At 55.0% G+C, this 17,778-nt stretch overlaps 2 protein-coding genes across 3 annotated transcripts; one reads left to right on the top strand and one right to left on the bottom strand.

The window, feature by feature from the left end:
* The first annotated feature begins 546 nt into the window (after positions 1–546).
* LOC134430691 (endothelial cell-selective adhesion molecule-like) lies at positions 547–9,289 on the top strand. The gene is made up of 7 exons (XM_063178539.1): positions 547–594; positions 5,877–6,031; positions 7,495–7,708; positions 7,785–7,940; positions 8,085–8,207; positions 8,305–8,443; positions 8,822–9,289. Exons 1-7 carry the CDS (start codon positions 549–551, stop codon positions 9,171–9,173), a joined length of 1,185 nt encoding a protein of 394 aa, XP_063034609.1. The 5' UTR covers positions 547–548; the 3' UTR covers positions 9,174–9,289.
* Position 9,290: 1 nt separating this feature from the next.
* Positions 9,291–17,778, bottom strand: NRGN (neurogranin). 2 transcript variants are annotated; one of them, XM_063178542.1, is made up of 3 exons: positions 17,611–17,778; positions 14,983–15,225; positions 9,291–10,771 (listed from the first exon to the last, which is right to left on the bottom strand). In XM_063178542.1, the coding sequence occupies exons 1-2, from the start codon at positions 17,623–17,625 to the stop codon at positions 15,019–15,021; spliced, it is 222 nt and encodes a 73-aa protein (XP_063034612.1). In that variant the 5' UTR covers positions 17,626–17,778; the 3' UTR covers positions 9,291–10,771; positions 14,983–15,018. The 2 variants fall into 2 exon arrangements, with proteins under 2 accessions (XP_063034612.1, XP_063034611.1); XM_063178541.1 differs by having other exon boundaries at positions 15,019–15,225; positions 17,611–17,772.

Here is a 17,778-nt window from a genome sequence, read left to right on the forward strand (position 1 = left end):
CCCCCACCGCCTCCTCCTCCTCCTCCTCCGCCAGTGTCTAATCTCTGCTGGGGCTTCGAGGTCTGACCCTGCTCTGATCGAGGACCGGGATAACCCTGGCTGAGCCGGGCAGGATCCACCCGAGGCTCCCGAGAACCAGGTACTCAGAATTGCCCTTTTTTTGGATATTGTTTATTTTTCAGGATCGATGCGTTTATCTGAAGGCCGGGGGGTGTTGGATGAGTGTGAGGGATGCAGGACGGGATGTTCCACCCTACCGGCGGGGGAGGGATGAGAATGGGGCGGGTTTGGGGTCCCCGCGCTCCCCATGGCGGGGGTGACATTTGACACAGCGGTGCCGCACTGCACCCCCCTTAACCCTGCTATAACCGCTAATAACCCACACAACTCATGAATAACCGCGCGCTGCGGGGCGGGGGAGGGCCGGACCCCCGGGGGAGGGTCCGTGCGGGGCCGGGACACCCCCACGGGGTGTGGTGGGCTCGGGCCCGCCCCCACCTGGCGGTCCCGCCCCCGGCGCCCCCCCGGCACCTGCTGCGGCTCCGGCCATGGGCGCGCTGCGGCGGGCGGCGCTGGCGCTGGCGGCGCTGCTGGGTGAGCGAGCCCCGGGGGCACCGGGGCACCGAGCGGGACCGGGGGACCGGGGGATGCCGGGCAGGACGCGGCGGAGCTGTGGGGATGCAGCGGGCGAGGTTCGGCGGTGCTGGCGGGGGATCGGGGTAGCGCGGCGGGCACGGGGCAGGACGCGCTGGGACCGGCGGGACGCGGGAAAAGCGGGATGGAGCGGGCAGGACGAGCGGCAGATTTTGGGCAAGCATCGGGCAGGACCCGGAGATACCGAGGGGGCACCGGGCAGGGTGTGGGAGCAGCCGGAGGCGCCCGGGATCCCGACACCGCCGGGAAGCCTGAGGGTGGCACCGGGAAGGACCAGCCTAAATGCATGGACCGTGGGGTACCAGGGGCGGGGGTCACAGCACCCACCTGTCTCTGTGCCCCCAGTCCCCTACCCCAGCAGGCAGGTTGGGAGGAAAGGGGGGAGAGATCCATCCCCCTCCCCTTTTAGGAGTGCCTGGAGTGGAGAAAATCTGAGTCTTTCTGGGAAAAGCCGTTTGTGCCTTGGAGCTGCCAAACAGCCGCTTCCAACACCCCCAAACCCGATGTACCCCCATGTGGGGACACGCCAGGGACTCCAAAGTGAGTCCACAGTTCACCTTCCTGCGTGGTACTGGGCAGGAAAAATCCACTTGTTTTCCCTTGTTTACTGGTGCTGCACAGCCATCCCAGCTGGTTTGGAGGTGGGGGATCTCAACGCTTCTCTGTCCGTGGGTTTTTCCCTTCTTCCACCCCTAATTTCCCACCCCATTTGAGTCTTTTTGGAACTTGCCACGGTTGCTCCAAAAGAAAACATCCTTTGGCATTCCCAGCGAAGGAGAGGCCTTTGGAGAAAGGAAACGGCCCCAAAAACAATGGCAGCAGCATTTCCTTCCAGCAGAACACTGGGTGGGGGTCTTGGAGCCGCCACTTGTTCCTCCTTGAAGGTTTTCTTCCTTGATAAAAGTTAATTAAAGCATGCTTGCATGAGGCATGGGGGTCTCTCAGCCCTTAAATCCCACCAGGGCGCTGCTTTGCCGCATCCTGATGGCGTTTTCTGCATGAAATCATGATGGATTCCCACCAAAAAAAATCACACTTGAGCCCTGGGATGTGACATCACGGGCACTGATAGCTCAAAAATGCAGCAAAAAGACCCTTTTGAACCCCAAATGTGTGTTTTTCCTTTAGTTTGGCTTTCTAGCAGTCCTTCCTCGTCCCGTGGGATCCTCATGAGATCGTGATGGGGAAAAGCAAAATGAGGGATGTTTGTCATCCTTGTTTTCTTCCCAGTCCCTATCCAATGCCAACCCCAATCCTTTCCTCAATCCCATCCCATCCCATCCCATCCCATCCCATCCCATCCCATCCCATCCCATCCCATCCCATCCCATCCCATCCCATCCCATCCCATCCCATCCCATCCCATCCCCGCCTCTCCCTCCCACACCAGGGGTGAAGCACGTTTCCATCTATAGCAAAGTCACATATGATTATTGCATTATTTAATTTTTTTTCCCCAAATTTGGTCTCTCAGGAGGATGGGGCACTTTCTGGCCCCCCCCTGCCCCCGGGGTCGTGAGAAATGCCGCTGTGGATTTTCCCAAGGGACGCTGCACAGCCCAGCATCTCCTATCTGCCCGTTTATAAATAGTCAAAGTTAAGGGAAGAAAAGGAAAAAAAAATCCCCAAAAATAATTTTTAAAAAAGGGAAGGCTGCCTTGCAGTGCTGAGATGCTCCTTGACCTTTTTCCAAGCTTTTTCAAGGGTCCCTTTTCCGGCCAGATTCCCGCTGTGTATTTTAAATCCCAAGCTTGGTCTTTTGGGATTTAATTTGGGTCTGGGTTTCACATGACTCCAGCGCCTTAATCCTATCAACTGGGGTCATCAAACCCCAACCGCCTCCGGGATTTAATTCCCCTGCAGTTCATGCTTTAGAGACTTGGGGAGGGGGCTGCAGGGGGAATTTGCTTTTTTTGGGGGTGTTCAGGGTGTGCCAGAGCCAGGAAACAGCTTTTATTTGGGGGTGAAAGGATAAAATTTTAGATGAGGATAGGGTGATTGATATCAGCAGGGATTAATGTTAAGATTGCAGGGATTTAAAGGTGATTTTTTTCCATAGGGAATGAATTCAAAGGGAAATTGAAAGCTGTTTTTAAACGTTTTGTCACGGGAAAATTTAAAGTATTTTAGAATGCTAAATTGTAAGATATTTATTTAATAGGGGAAAAAAAATTATGGCTATTTTAAAAGGTAAATTTAAGTCTATTCTGTTTTTCCATATGCAATAAAAATCCCAGCAGATGGGCTGGGGCGGGGGGAAAACACCCGGGCAGGTGTTTAGCTCAGGGCAGCTGGATCAAAACCCAGGTTTTGAGCCCAAAGAGCAGCAGGAGGGGCTGAGGGCCCCAGGCCCCCCTGGATGAGTATGAGCACCACGAGCAGCTTAATTTTTTCGATCTGGTTAAAGCATTAGAGGATTTGCAGCGTCGAGGTGGCCAAAGGCAGAGCTGTGCCAGGGGGTTCGTCCCCTGCCTGCAGCTCCAAACCTGGCCCCACCAGCCTTTCTTAGGGTCACACCTGTCTGAGACGGCGAATTTGGGTGAATTCTGCAAGAAAAAGGGGATTTTGAGGAGAGGGCACCCTTCGGATCTGGATCCACCACCCTCTCCCCCATACACTGGAGGGGAGATAATGGAGCTGGGATCTCCTGTTGCCACAGGAGTTTTAAGGATGGCAGAGCAAAGCTGCAGCCCCAGAGCACAATTAACATAATTAACGTGCTCCTCGTTATCTTTCAGGGTTAACACCCCCGGGTTTGCAGCAGGGAGCAGCTCTGAGGCTCACGGGGCTGTGTTAATGCCTTGGGGTGCAATGGGAATCCTCTGGCTGGTGCCAGAACGTTTTTCCCTCGCTGGAGCCTGGGTATCCCCAGGAATCCCCAGCACCTTTTTTGTGCCCAAAAAGCCATGCTGATGGAGGATGTGGAGTGAAACACCTGGATTTTCCCAGCTGCTGGGGATGCACAGGGGTGTAGAAGCTGTGGAGTCATTTATCGATGCCATCTGCATAATCAATGAACTATAGTATTAATAATTTTTTTATTATTGTCATTATAATCATTATACTTGTCACTCTTTTATTACTAATATCATTATAAACACTCTTATAATTGTTTTTGTAACTATTATAACTGTTAGAATTGTTTTTATTAAATTACAATTATAATCCTTCAACCAGATCTATTACCTGTTATCTCTAATATTTCTAATAGAAATTACAATACAATTATTGAGTGTAATCTGTTTTCTTCTAGATTATCCCAGTTTAACACATTTTTGTAATGATGGAGATCTGGGCTGAAAACACCTTGATTTTCCCAGTTGTTGAGAATGCAGGGAGGTTTAGGGACTGTGCCATCTGCATAATTAATTATCTGTATTATTATTATTATTATTATTATTATTATTATTATTATTATTATTATTATTATTATTATTATTATTATTATTATTATTATTATTATTTTCTATTTCTATTTCTATTTCTATTTCTGTTTCTATTCTTATTATCAGTATTATCATTATTATGACTGTAGTTGTTATTGTATTGGAATCATCGTTACAATTATTACAATCACTATTATTATCATTATTAATATAACTTTTATCATTATTATTCCCACTTTTAGAATTATTATTCTCACTTTGATCATTACTCTCGTTATTCTGAGCACTATTATCACTTTCACATCCCCGCTATTATCCCTATTCTTACAAAAATATACCTATATTTATAACTCTTATAAATTATATGTTCTCAATGATCTATTTTGTTCTGGAAATTCCAATTTAATGAGTCGCCATCCCATATTTCTTTCCACTTTCTCTAAATTTCATACAATTATCTGTATAATTACATATAAATACACTATAATTACCGTTATTTTTCCATACTCTCTATTGGATCTGATACCACAGCTTTCTATAATTAATAAATAATATTATCAATGATTTGGGACCTGCAGGCGCCTCCAGCATCTCCCCCCTCCCCAACCCCTCCAGGATTTAAAGGTTTATGTTCTTAGCCTGGGTGAGCTATTTTTACGCATCCTCACCAGACTGGGCCTTATTTCTCCCAGTTTTTCACCAGAGAAGGGAAATGTAATTATTTTTTTTTTTAATTCCTGAGAAGACTTATCAGCCGGAGCAGAGTTTCCTGCCTGGAGCTGGAAGGCTCCATGCGGAAATGGCACCCGTGCCTTGCCAGGAGGGGGATGAACGGATGCGGGAGGAGGCTAAAAATACCCCCCAGCTCCTTGTTTCCCTCTTCCCACCCTGGAAAAATCCAATTAAAACCTCTGAGCTCTTAGGGAAAAGTGTGAGGTTATTGAAAGCTCCCGAAATCCTTCCTTTTCCCCCCAAACTGAGGGTTTGGGATGAGGGGGCAGCATCATCTTTGCCCCTGCATCCCGATGTGAGGCATCCCTGGGGCGCTGGCAGGGCTGGGCCAGCCGGGGTCACGGATCGATGCTGGATGGATGCAGGGATGGAGCTGCTGGCATGCAGGGCCTGCTGATGTTCCCCTGGGAAAAACAAACCAGCCCCAGCACAAACTCAGCCTGGGCTGATTAATTTTCTGGCCGAGCCTTAGGGGCAAAGCTGGGGAATGATCTTCCCCCAGGAGCTGAGCATCCCTCTCCAGTCCGTGGTACCACCCTTACCCCATCAACCCCTCCAGTGGGGCTTGGGGGATGCTGGCATGCAGGGGACACGGTGACAGGGATTGGGGTGGGATATTTAGGGTCAAATGAGAGAAAGCTACTCATGGATTATCCCAGTTTAGTGCTGGCAGCAAAAATGGGATGCTGGGAAAGGCTTGTGGGGTGCACATGGGAGAACCCTACAAATAAATCCCGTGGGATCTGGTGCAGCATCACGGGAGGCTGGGAGTACCCCAGTACTGAGCTAAGGGGGTGTCTGCCTGCTGGAGGTGGCTGTGCCTTAGGGAAGGGTGACTTGTGCCTTAGGAATTCCCGAGCTGAGCGTGGGGCGGAAGCTGGGGTGGGAGGGAGCAGCAATGTCCTGCGTCCTCCGGAGCAGGCGGAAAGCCCTTCCTGTGGCAGGGAAGGAGGCAGAATGTTCTCTTGGTTCAGCTTCCTGGTGATAACCCTGGGATTGTTGTTTTTGTCTTGGGAATGGGGGTTTTTCTCACAGTGAGATTTTGTGGAGAAGTAGCACCTGGGGTTGAGTCATTTCCCCATTTCTTCCCTCTCCCATGGGCAGGTGTCTCCTTGGCCGTGCTGGAGGTGCACGTGGGGACGAGCCTGGTGTTCTCTGTGGAGGGGCAGCAGGCAGTGCTGCCTGTCTGGTACAGCAGCCACTCCCACAAAGAGCCCTACATCACCTGGATGCTGAACAAGAAACCTGCTCCCTTCCAGGTGAGGAGAGGGCAGCGGCTGCAGGACTGGAGATGGAGGGGACCAAGCTGGTCAATGACCATGGAGGGGCTGCTGGGGGTGCCTGTGATGGGGGGAAGATAATGGTGCCGACCATGGGATAGTGGCCACAGTGTCCATGGTGGAAGGATGCCCATGATGATGAGGTGGCCAGGATGGAAGGAAGCCCATGATGATGAGGTGGCTGTGGTGGAAGGAAGCCCATGATGATGAGGTGGCCGTGGTGGAAGGAAGCCCATGATGATGAGGTGGCCGTGGTGGAAGGAAGCCCATGGTGCCCACCATGATGCTCATGATGGGATGATGCTCATGGTGCCCGTGCAGGGAAGATGCCCACAATGGGCAAATGCCCATGATGGGGGGAACATCATGGTGGCCCACAATGGGTAAGTGCCCATGAGGGGAGGAACCTCATGGTGGCCCACAGTGGATAAGTGTCCATGGGAAGGACGTGGTGCCCATGATGGGGAGATGCCCACAAAGGGGAGATGCTCATGGTGGGGACGTGCCCATGGGGAGATGTGTGGGGTTCCCACAGTGGGGGCATGCTTGTGGTGCCCATGGTGGAGAGTTGGCCCATGATGGGGTGAAGTTCATGGCACCCACCATGGAGAGGTGACCACCACGGGGGACATGCTCATGGTGTCCACCATGGGGACATACCCATGGTGCCATCCCCATACCCACGGGGAGCTGCTTGTGGTGCTCGTGATGGGGTGGTGTCCACAATGGGGGGATCTCATGGTGCCCACCATAGGGGTACCCTTGATGGGGGTGCTCATGGTGATGTGTAGATGCCCACAATGAGGTCATGCCCACAGTGCCTGCAGTAGGGAGATGCTTGTGGTGCCCACAGCGGGGAGAGACACAAGATGGCGAGAGATCCAAGATGGGCAGATGCCTGTACAGGCAGGTGTTTGTGGTGCCCATAGTAGGGTGAGACACAAGATGGCGAGAGATCCAAGATGGGGAGATGCCTGTACAGGCAGGTGTTGTGGTGTCCATGGTGGGAAATGCTTACACTGGGGAGATGACTGTGGTCCTCATGATCAGGAGGTGCCTATGGTGGGGAGGTGCTCATTGTGCCCATGAGGGGAGATGCCCACACTGGGGTCATGCCCAGGGTGCCTGCAATAGGAAGGTGGGAGATACCCCTGGTGGGGAGATGTCCTTGGGAAATGCCCATGGTGCCTACAATGGGAAATGTCCACAATGGGGCACCACTTGGAGTGCTCCTGATGGGGAGATGCTCATGATGGGACAGTTGCTCATAGTGCCCATGCCAGGGGTGTTTGTGCCTGTGGTGGGGAGCTGCCTGCAGCAGAGGCAAGGCTGGAGGGGGCTTATGCAGCAACCACTGCTCTACAAAATTTGGGATTTTGGGGGACTCTTCTCTCCAGCAGCACGATCTGGAAGCACAAGCATGTGGTATTTCCCCAATGCAGATCCTGTCAGTCATAGGCGGGGTGGTGAAGGTGGAGGAGACAGATCTGAAGTCCCGCGTGGGGTTCCTGCACCCCATCGAGACCCGCAACATCTCGCTGCTCATCAACGCCACCCGCGAGCAAGACTCGGGTCAGTACATGTGCACTGTCAACGTGGTGGATGACATCATCAGGATGCACAAGAACGTCGGCCTCATCAACCTCACCGTGCTGGGTAAGGCTCCCCCAGTCCCCCCGGCTCCCTTGGAGCTCCCCATGGCGTCCCTCAGGACTAACACCTGTGCCCACAGTGCCACCGGCCACCCCCACGTGCCAGCTGCACGGCAACGCCGTCGTGGGGGCCAACGTCACCTTGAGCTGCTCCTCCAAGAAGGGGAAGCCCTCGCCCATGTACCAGTGGCAGCGCGAGCCGCCCACCCTGCAGGTCTTCTTTCCCCCTGCCCAGGGTAAGGTGGCACCGGTGTGGGGCTGGGGAGTAGGCTGGAATGTCCTGAGAAGATTCAGATTTCATCTCCTTGACCACTTCCTGCACGAGGAGGTGGAGGGTGTGGGAGTGGCTGTGAGGCAGCACCCAAATTTTTCACCTGCAGACCGGGCCAAGGGCACCCTCAAGCTGACCAACCTCTCCCTGGAAATGTCGGGGGTCTACGTCTGCAGGGCTGAAAACCAAGCAGGTTCTGAGAACTGCAGCATTGTCCTGGAGGTACAATCAAGTGAGTACGTGTCCACAGGGCTGGGGAGGGGGACACAGTCCCCATGAGGTCCCTGTGGGAATAAGACAATGAGGGAATCTCTGTCTCTCTCTGGCAGCAAGCACCAAAGCAGTCATCGCCGGCGCCGTGCTGGGCTCCCTGGGTGCCCTTGCCACCATCATCTTCTTTGCCCAGAAGTTTGTTGGCTACAGGAGGAAAAAACGTGACAGCCAGGAGGAAGGAGCCAACGAGATCAAGTGAGAAACTCTTCTTGTGGAGGGGGCTCAAATCATCAGTAGGTTTCAGGGTTAACAGACGAGGAGAGTGTTTCCACCTCTGGCCCATCGTTTCTCAGGCTCAGAGTTAATAGTGGGGAAGAGTTCTTCATCTCTGGCCAGTCATCAATATGCTCCAGAGGCAACAATCAGGAAGAAAGTTTCCACCTCTGGCCGGTTGTTATGAGGTTTCAGAATTAACAGGGGGATTTTCCACCTGTTTTCCCCTTTCCCTTTTTGTTTGGAGTTCCGGGATGCCTGCACACCCTCACTGCTAGGGAGAGTACACTGTGGAGGGAGGGATGGAGGGATGGAAGGGTTCCCAGGGCTGATCTCTGTGACACTCTCCCCTCTTGGCAGGGAGGACGCCGTGGCCCCCAAAACCCCATCGTGGCCGAGGAGGCCAGCCTCAGACACCCTGTCCAAAACCAGCACGCTGTCGTCCATCGCGGGCACGCGGCAAGGCTACGGAGCCAGAGCCCCGTCCGACACCGCCTCCATCCTCACCAGCACCGGCAGCTACCGGGGCCCCCCTCCCCGGGCAGGGACGCGGCCCCCCAGCCTGTCCCCCCCCGCCGCCAACGGGACCCCCCGGCGCCGCCCGGAGCCCCCCGCCCCCGCCGCGGGCGCGCTGCCCCCCTCCAGCCTGGCACGGGCCGGAGCCGTGCCAGTCATGGTGCCAGCGCAGAGCCGAGCGGGCTCCTTGGTGTGAGCAGCCCCAAAACGGGGTGCCCGCAGCCAGCCCATCCCACTCCCCGATTCCTGGGGTGGTTTTGGTCCCTTTTTGGGCTTTCCTTTTCTTTTTAACAGATGCCTCGAGCAGCTGGACTCGTCGTGGGTGTGTTTAATGGGTGCAGGGGCTCTCTGCGTTGGAGGGACCCCATAAATATCACCCCCCAAACCAGCCCCAGCCCTGCCTCAGGGGGGTCCCCTTTTATGGTTTTGTTTTTCTATATCTATATATCGGGTGAAATGAGGGATTTTTTCACAAAAGAAAGTAGGGGTGGGGGGAGGGGGGATGATGGGGACACACACACACACAACACACTTTTTTTAGGGGTTTTCTGATTAAAAGCTGCTGCGCTGCCCAGCACCGGCGCTTTGGGTGAGTTTGTGCGGATTTCGAGGCGGGGAGGGATGTCCCACGACCTTCTGGGTGATGTCACAGGGCAGGGTGATGTCACAGTGCACCAGCCAAGCTCCTCAGGCTGAGGTGACATCACGATGGACGCGTTGTCACACCCATGACCGTGACGTCACTCCCTGTGTCAGGAGGTACGACGCCACAATGAGTGTGTGACATCACAGCACCTGAGTGAGGCCCGGATGATGCCATACAGGCATCACATGTCCATCAGGGATGCCACCTGTGCCTGCATGATGTCACACCTGCCATCACACAGCAGCGATGTGACACGTGCCTGTATGATGTCACACCCACAGTCATGCCTGGTGGTGACATCACACACAGTGGAATGATGTCACTCCAGCCATCACAGACACCTGTATGATGTCACACATCCAGCAGTGACATCACACACACCTGTATGGTGTCACACATCCAGCAGTGACATCACACACACCTGTATGGTGTCACACACACCTGTATGGTGTCACACACCCAGCAGTGACATCACACACACCTGTATGGTGTCACACACACCTGTATGGTGTCACACATCCAGCAGTGACATCACACACACCTGTATGGTGTCACACACACCTGTGTGGTGTCACACACCCAGCAGTGACGTCACACACACCTGTATGGTGTCACACATCCAGCAGTGATGTCACACACACCTGTATGGTGTCACACACCCAGCAGTGACATCTCACACCCCTGCATGGTGTCACAGCAGCTGTCACTTGTCCAGTAGTGACATCACCACCCATCTCCTGCCAGCACCTCCCAGGTCATCTCCCACCCACAGTGATGTCACAGCACGCGCTGATGTCACGTCCCAGCCTGGCAGTGATGTCACACGTGCCTGCAGCGTGTTGTACACACACACGGGCAGTCCCAGCTGGCATCCCCAGCCCTCCCCCTGCCCACTGTGACCTCACCGCTCTGCCGCTGGCATCAGAAGGCACCGAGGACAGGCCGGGGCTCTGGCAGGGGCGTTTATTGGGGCGGGGGGTGTCTGGGGCGGGGGGGGACAGCCAGGGACAGGGGCGGGGCCTGGCTGTGGGGGGACCCCGGGGGGTGCATGCGGGGGGCAGGGGGTGAAGCGGGGGCTCCTGGGCCTCGGCGGGCAGCGCTGGCAGGGGGTCGGTGGCGAGGGGTGTCCGGTCAGCAGCTGGTGGCCCCTGCAAGCAAGGAGAGAGCGAGAGGTCAGCCTGGGCATGGCCCTGCCTGTGCCCTGCACCCTGAGCCTTGTCTGTACCCTGCGCCCTGCACCCTGTCTGTACCCTGAGCCTTGTCTGTACCTCATCCCCTGTCTGCACCTTTAGTGCTCTCTGCACCCTGCACCATGCTCTGCCTGTACCCTGTACCCAGAGCCTTGTCTGTACCCTGCGCCCTGCACCCTGTCTGTACCCCTGAGTCTTGTCTGGACCTCGTGCCCTGTCTGCACCTTTAGTGCTCTCTGCTCCCCATGCCCTGTCTGCACCCTGCAGCCTTCACCCTGCCTGTACCCTGCAGCCTGAGCCTTGTTTGTACTCTGCCCTGCACCCTGCCTGTACCCCTGAGTCTTGTCTGTACCTCATCCCCTGTCTTCACCTTTAGTGCTCTCTGCTCCCCATGCCCTGTCTGCACCCTGCACCCTGAGCCTTGTTTATACCCTGTGCCTGCACCCTGCCTGTACCCTGCACTCTGTGCCCTGCCTGCACCTTTAATGCTCTCTGCACCCTGTGCCCTCCCTGTGCCCTGCCCTGCCTGTACCCTGCACCCTGAGCCTTGCCTGTACCCTGTGCCCTGCACCCTGCCTGTACCCTTCACCCTGTGCCCTGCCTGTGCCCTGCACCCTCAGCCTTGCCTGTACCCTGTGCCCTTTAGTGCTCTCTGTACCCCCGTGCCCTGTCTGCACCCTGCAGCCTTCACCCTGCCTGTACCCTGTGCCCTGACTGCACCCTGCCCACACCCTGCCCCCTGCTCCCGTGCTGCTCCTGCACCTCCGTGCCCTCCCCCTGCCCACACCCTGCCCGTGCTCTGCTTGCAGCCCGCCCACACCCTGCCTGCACCCTTGTCCTGCCTCCACTGCTGCCCACACTGCCCTCACCCAGCCCAGGAACCTGGGGGAGACCCCTGCGTGCACCCCCCGAGGCAGAGCACCGTGACAGGAGGAGGGGAACCCGGCTGCCCTGCTGCCAACCTGCTCAGCCCCGCTAACAAGGCATCCCAAAGGAACCTCTGGGCCCTAAGAAGCTGCACAGCACCTGCACTTGGCAGCTGCCTCCTCACTTCAGCCCTCTGACATCCTCGCTGCAGCCCCAGTGCAGCCCCAGTGCAACCCTGCTCAACCCTCACTGCAGTCTCATTGAATCCCCATCCCCAGTTCATTCCCACTGCAGCCTCACTGCATCCCCCTGTGCAGCCCCACTGCAGCCTCACTGTATTTCCACACTGTCCCCACTGGATTTTCACAAAATCCCCACTGCATCCTCAGTTCATTCTCATCCCAGCCCCCCTGCATCCCCTTTGCAGCCCCACTGCAGCCTCACTGTATTTCCACATTGTTCTGACTGGATTTTCACAAAACCCCCACTGCATCCTCAGTTCATTCTCATCCCAGCCCCACTGAATTCCCTCTCCATCCCCTGTGCATGCTCACTGCATTTTCACTGACTCTCCAGTGCATTCTCACTGCATCCCCATTGCTTCCCCACCACATCTCAGTTCTGTTTCCACTGTACCCTCAGTTCATCCCCACTGTGTCCCAGCTGAGCTCCCCTTCCATCCCCACTGCATCCCCAGTTCCTTCCCACTGCAGCCTTGTTGAATCTCCACTGCATCCTCACTGCACCCTCCTCTTCCTCCTCACTGCATTCCCACTGCATCTTCAGTCCATCCCCACTGTGTCTGCACTGAATCCCCCTTGCACTCCTACTGCATCCTCACTGCATCCCAGCTCCATCCCAGTTCCATCCCCACTGCATCCCAGTTCCATCCCCACTGCATCCCAGTTCCATCCCAGCTCCATCCCAGTCCCATCCCCACTGCATCCCAGTTCCATCCCAGCTCCAGCCCAGTCCCATCCCCACTGCATCCCAGTCTCATCCCCACTGTATCTGCACTGAATCCCCATTGCACTCCTACTCCATCCCCACTGCATCCCAGTTCCATCCCAGCTGCATCCCAGTTCCATCCCAGCTGCATCCCAGTCCCATCCCAGCTCCATCCCAGTTCCATCCCAGCTCCATCCCAGTCCCATCCCAGCTCCATCCCAGTCCCATCCCCACTGCATCCCAGTTCCATCCCAGTTCCACCCCAGCTGCATCCCAGTTCCATCCCAGCTGCACCCCAGTCTGATCCCAGCTGCACCCCAATCTCATCCCAGCTGCACCCCAGCTCCATCCCAGCTCCATCCCAGTCTCATCCCAGCTGCAATCCAGTCTCATCCCAGCTGCATTCCAGTTCCATCGCAGCTGCATCCCAGTCCCATCCCAGTCTCATCCCAGCTGCATTCCAGTTCCATCCCAGTCTCATCCCAGCTGCATCCCAGTTCCATCCCAGTTCCACCCCAGCTGCATCCCAGTCCCCTCCCAGCTGCACCCCAGCTGCATTCCAGTTCCATCCCAGTTCCATCCCAGCTGCATCCCAGTCCCACCCCAGCTGCACCCCAGCTGCTCCCCAGTCTCATCCCAGTTCTATCCCAGTTCCATCGCAGCTGCAGCTCCCCCAGCCCCGCCACACTCACGTGGCCGAGCCGGCAGCGCTCCCTCCCCGCCGCTAACCCCGAGCGGGCCCCGCCGCTCTCCGGGGCCATCCCGCGCTCCCGGCACCGGCCCAGCGCAGGGCACGGCCCGGGCACGGCGCAGCCACACCCGGGGCTCCAATGCCACGCGGCCTCGGCACCGTGGGCGCTTTTTAAATTTACCTTTTCCTGCCAGGAGACTGTGACACAGGCTTTTAAAAATAGCATGTGCTGAGGCGAGGCGCTCGGGGTGGTGTTGCTAAGGGAGAGATTCAATCCAAATCTAGGGCTGCGCCTTCCCATCCTACTTCCCATCCTTCCCAACTACTACGGCGCGCACCCAAATTTAGGGCAAGGCAGGGGCTGCCTGCCTGTGTGTTTCCATCTCCTGGGAGGAAAAACCCCTTCTCCACCTTGAACCAGTGTGGGGAAGGATGCTCCATCCCAAATCTGTGCAGAGCAGGATGCTCCATCCCAAATCTCTACAGGGAAGGATGCTCCATCCCAAATCTCTGCAGAGAAGGTTGCTCCATCCCAAATATGCACAGGGAAGGTTGCTCCATCCTAAATCAGCGTGGGGAAGGATGCTCCATCCCAAATCTGTGCAGAGCAGAATGCTCCATCCCAAATAAGCGTGGGGAAGGATGCTCCATCCCAAATCTGCACAGGGAAGGTTGCTCCATCCCAAATCTCTGCAGAGAAGGATGCTCCATCCCAAATCTGCTCAGGGAAGAATGCTCCATCCCATATCTGCACAGGGAAGGATGCTCCATCCCAAATAAGCGTGGGGAAGGATGCTCCATCCCAAATCTGCACAGGGAAGAATGCTTCATCCCAAATCTGCACAGGGAAGAATGCTTCATCCCATATCTGTGCAGAGCAGAATGCTCCATCCCAAATCTGCACAGGGAAGGTTGCTCCATCCCAAATCTCTGCAGAGAAGGAAGCTCCATCCCAAATCTGCACAGGGAAGAATGCTTCATCCCAAATCTGAGCAGGGAAGGATGCTCCATCCCAAATCTGAGTAGGGAAGGATGCTCCATCCCAAATCTGTGCAGAGCAGAATGCTTCATCCCAAATGAGCATGGGGAAGGTTGCTCCATCCCAAATATGCACAGTGAAGGATGCTCCATCCCAAATCAGTGTGGGGAAGGATGCTCCATCCCAAATCTGCACAGGGAAGGTTGCTCCATCCCATATCTGTGCAGAGCAGAATGCTCCATCCCAAATATGCACAGTGAAGAATGCTTCATCCCAAATCTGAGCAGGGAAGGATGCTCCATCCCAAATCTGTGCAGAGCAGAATGCTCCATCCCAAATCTGCACAGGGCAGGTTGCTCCATCCCAAATCTGCACAGGGAAGGATGCTCCATCCCAAATCTGTGCAGAACAGAATGCTCCATCCCAAATCAGCATGGGGAAGGATGCTCCATCCCAAATCTGTGCAGAGCAGAATGCTCCATCCCAAATCTGTGCAGAGCAGAATGCTCCATCCCAAATTTCTGCAGGGAAGGATGCTCCATCCCATATCTGCACAGGGAGGAATGCTCCATCCCATATCTGCACAGAGCAGAATGCTCCATCCCAAATCTCTGCAGGGAAGGATGCTCCATCCCAAATCAACAGAGCAAAGGACACTCAGAGCAGCATCCTCGCAGAACTGACCCAGTTTTGGGGGGCAGAGCGGGATTTGGGGGGTACCTAGTCGCCGTTGCGGAGGTCGCCGCCGCGGGTGCTGTTGGCGCACTCGGCGTCCTTGGTTTTCCGATCGATCTCGCCCCCTTTGATCTTCTTGCGGGTCATATGGCCACGGAAACTAGCCTGGATCTTGGCAGCTGCCGCGTTGGCATCGGGATCGTCCAAAGGGATGTCCAGGATGTCCTCGTCCAGCTTTGTGCAGGCTCCCTCCTGGCGGTGCCAATGGCAGGGTTACGGCTGGGACCTCAAACCTCACTCTCAGCCCTCTCCCCAAATGAATCTGCTCAAGAAGGTCTTAAATGAGCCCCTGTTCTAAGAATTAGGTTTACTCATTAAAAATCGCGCTCCTTTGCTAAAAATGAGGGGTTTTGTTAAAAATCAGGGTGGCTTGCAGGTGTCCTGGGGAAATGGCAACCAATGGAGCACACGGCTGCAGGAAGCCAGACTCCAGCCAGGGTGATAATGCAGGGAGAGGAATATCCATGGAGCAGAGGATGGGTTCTGGGGGGTATTTTTGGCAGGGGGCTGGGAGCCATCCTGCACAAAATGAGCTGCTCATGCCTCAGTTTCCCCTTCCCTCATAGCCTGTTGCATCCTCCTGCATCCCTCCTCAGGGCTTTGGTTGGAAACAGCAGGAAATTTAGGAAAGCGGTGATGCCAGAAGGGAGGAAAAGCCCCACCAAGGACAAATCACTGTAACCCATTCCCCCTCTGCCACAGCCCACCAGAGCAGCTGGACTCAGCACCAAGTTCAATGGGAAAAAAAAGAAAAACATGGGAAAATGAAATGAGGTGGAAATGAGCTGGCATTGGATGATCCAGTGCCAGCAGCTGTGGGGGTGACGCCTTTGTGTTGCCCCACAAGCACTTAAAGGAGTTTTGGGGGCTTATTTGGAAGCTGTAGATTCAGGGGGGAGGAAGCTCATCCCGTTGGAGCATGCCATGGCTCCACCAAGTTGCTCAGGTTGTTTTACCATTGTGAAAGGTGAGGATAGTTCCAAGGTGGAAATGATATGTCCAAGGTGGAAATGATATGTCCAGAGTGGAAATGTTATAGCCAGGGCTGGAAATCCTATAGCCAGGGGAGAAATCCTATAGCCAGGGGAAGGAAATCCTATATCTAGGAAAGAAATCCTATATTCAGGAGAGATATCCTGTATATGCAGAGGTGGGGGAGAATAACCTATATCTAGGGGAGAAATCCTATATACAGGTGGGAGAAACCTATATCCAGGGGAGAAATACTATATCTGGAGAAGGAAATCCTATAGTCAGGGGAGAAAACCTGTACATGGAGGGGCATATCCTATATCCCAGTGAGAAATCCTATATCCAAGAGAGAAATCCTATATTAGGAGAGAGGAAATCCTATATCCAGGGGAGAAATACCATATACAGGTGGAGGAAATCTATATATGTGGGGGCATTTCCTATATCCGGGGAGAAATCCTATATTCAGGGGAGAAATCCTAAATTCAGGGAAGAAATCCTACATACAGGTGGCAGAAACCTATATCCAAGTTGAGAAATCCTGTATATAGGTAGGAAAAATATATATTCAGGAGAAAAAAAATCCTATATCCAGGGGAGACATCCTATATTGAGGGAAGAAAACCCACAAACCCATAAACAGGGGGCCATATCCTATATTCGCAGGAGAAATCCTATATCCAGTGGAAAAACACCATATCCATGGGCTGAAGATCTCTATGCAGCTGATGAAAACTTGTATCTAGGGGAGAAATCCTATATTCAGAAGGAGAAATCCTACATAGGAGGGGGAAAAGTCCTATACATGGGGGAGAAATCCTATATGCAGGCAAGAAAAATACTACATCCAGGCAGGAAAAATTCTACATCCAGGCAGGGAAAATCCTATATCCAGGCAGGGAAAATCCTATATCCAGGCAGGAAAAATCCTATATCCAGGGTGGGCTTTGCCTCTCTGGAGGTGCTCGGGAGGAGAGATGGGGGCTTTTCCCTGTGCTGCTGTCTTAGCAGGAGGAGGAAAACGGGGGAAAAGTGGGGAAAGGGGGAAAAAATGGGGGAAAGGGTAAAAAAAAGAGGAAAGGGAGAGGAAAAGGGGGAAAGGGGCACGAAAAGTCAGAGGGTCAGGGAGAAGGGATGTGGTTTTCTCCCCAGGCTGGTTTAGCAGGAGGAGGGGAGCTCACCCTCGGGTGAGAAGAGAGGGGTGCACCCCAGTTGAGCCCTTTTTCCATAGGCAACCCCCGATCCCACCTGTAGAGCAATTGTGGGGTGGGGGGAAGAAAAAGCTCCACAAAAGCCGGATTCGAGGTCGGGGGGGATTTTCCTCCGTGGGCTGTGGGGTCAGGCTGCCGGCCGTGGGATGGAGCCCGAACTGGGGTGAGCAGGAGTGGGGATCGGGGGGCTGGGGAAGGAGCAGCAGCGCTGGGGGGGTCTCAGAGTTGGGTGAGCTCTCGGTGGGCGCAGCACCCCCCAAAGCCCCCCAAAGCCCCCCAAACCCCCCCAAAGCCCCCAAAGCCCCCAAAGCCCCCAGCGCGGGGGGTCAGGGATGCGGTCAGGGCTGGAAGGCAGGAGCGGAGCGGGGCCGGGGAAGGGAGCACGGGCACCTACATTGCAGCAGTCCATGGCGGAGGGCGGGTGGGCGGCCAGCGGCGGGCGAGGGGCTCCGGCAGGATCTCGCTTCTTCCCCGGCAGCTCTCCCGGCGCAGGTGGCAAGTTGAGCGGAGCCGCTTGCCTACGTAATGCGCTTTCCTCCGGGCGAGCCTATCAGCCCGACAC

Source organism: Melospiza melodia, chromosome 29, assembly GCF_035770615.1.
Source record: "Melospiza melodia melodia isolate bMelMel2 chromosome 29, bMelMel2.pri, whole genome shotgun sequence".
In the NCBI taxonomy this organism is placed as follows: domain Eukaryota; kingdom Metazoa; phylum Chordata; class Aves; order Passeriformes; family Passerellidae; genus Melospiza; species Melospiza melodia.

What these genes read in the sequence shown, in the direction of transcription:
- LOC134430691 (XM_063178539.1), top strand. Translation starts at nt 549, where the DNA reads ATGGGCGCGCTGCGGCGGGCGGCGCTGGCGCTGGCGGCGCTGCTGG. An exon ending in CATCAACCTCACCGTGCTGG is followed by an intron (nt 7,709 to 7,784) that starts GTAAGGCTCCCC and finishes CTGTGCCCACAG; the next exon opens with TGCCACCGGCCACCCCCACG. An exon ending in TGTCCTGGAGGTACAATCAA is followed by an intron (nt 8,208 to 8,304) that starts GTGAGTACGTGT and finishes TCTCTCTGGCAG; the next exon opens with CAAGCACCAAAGCAGTCATC.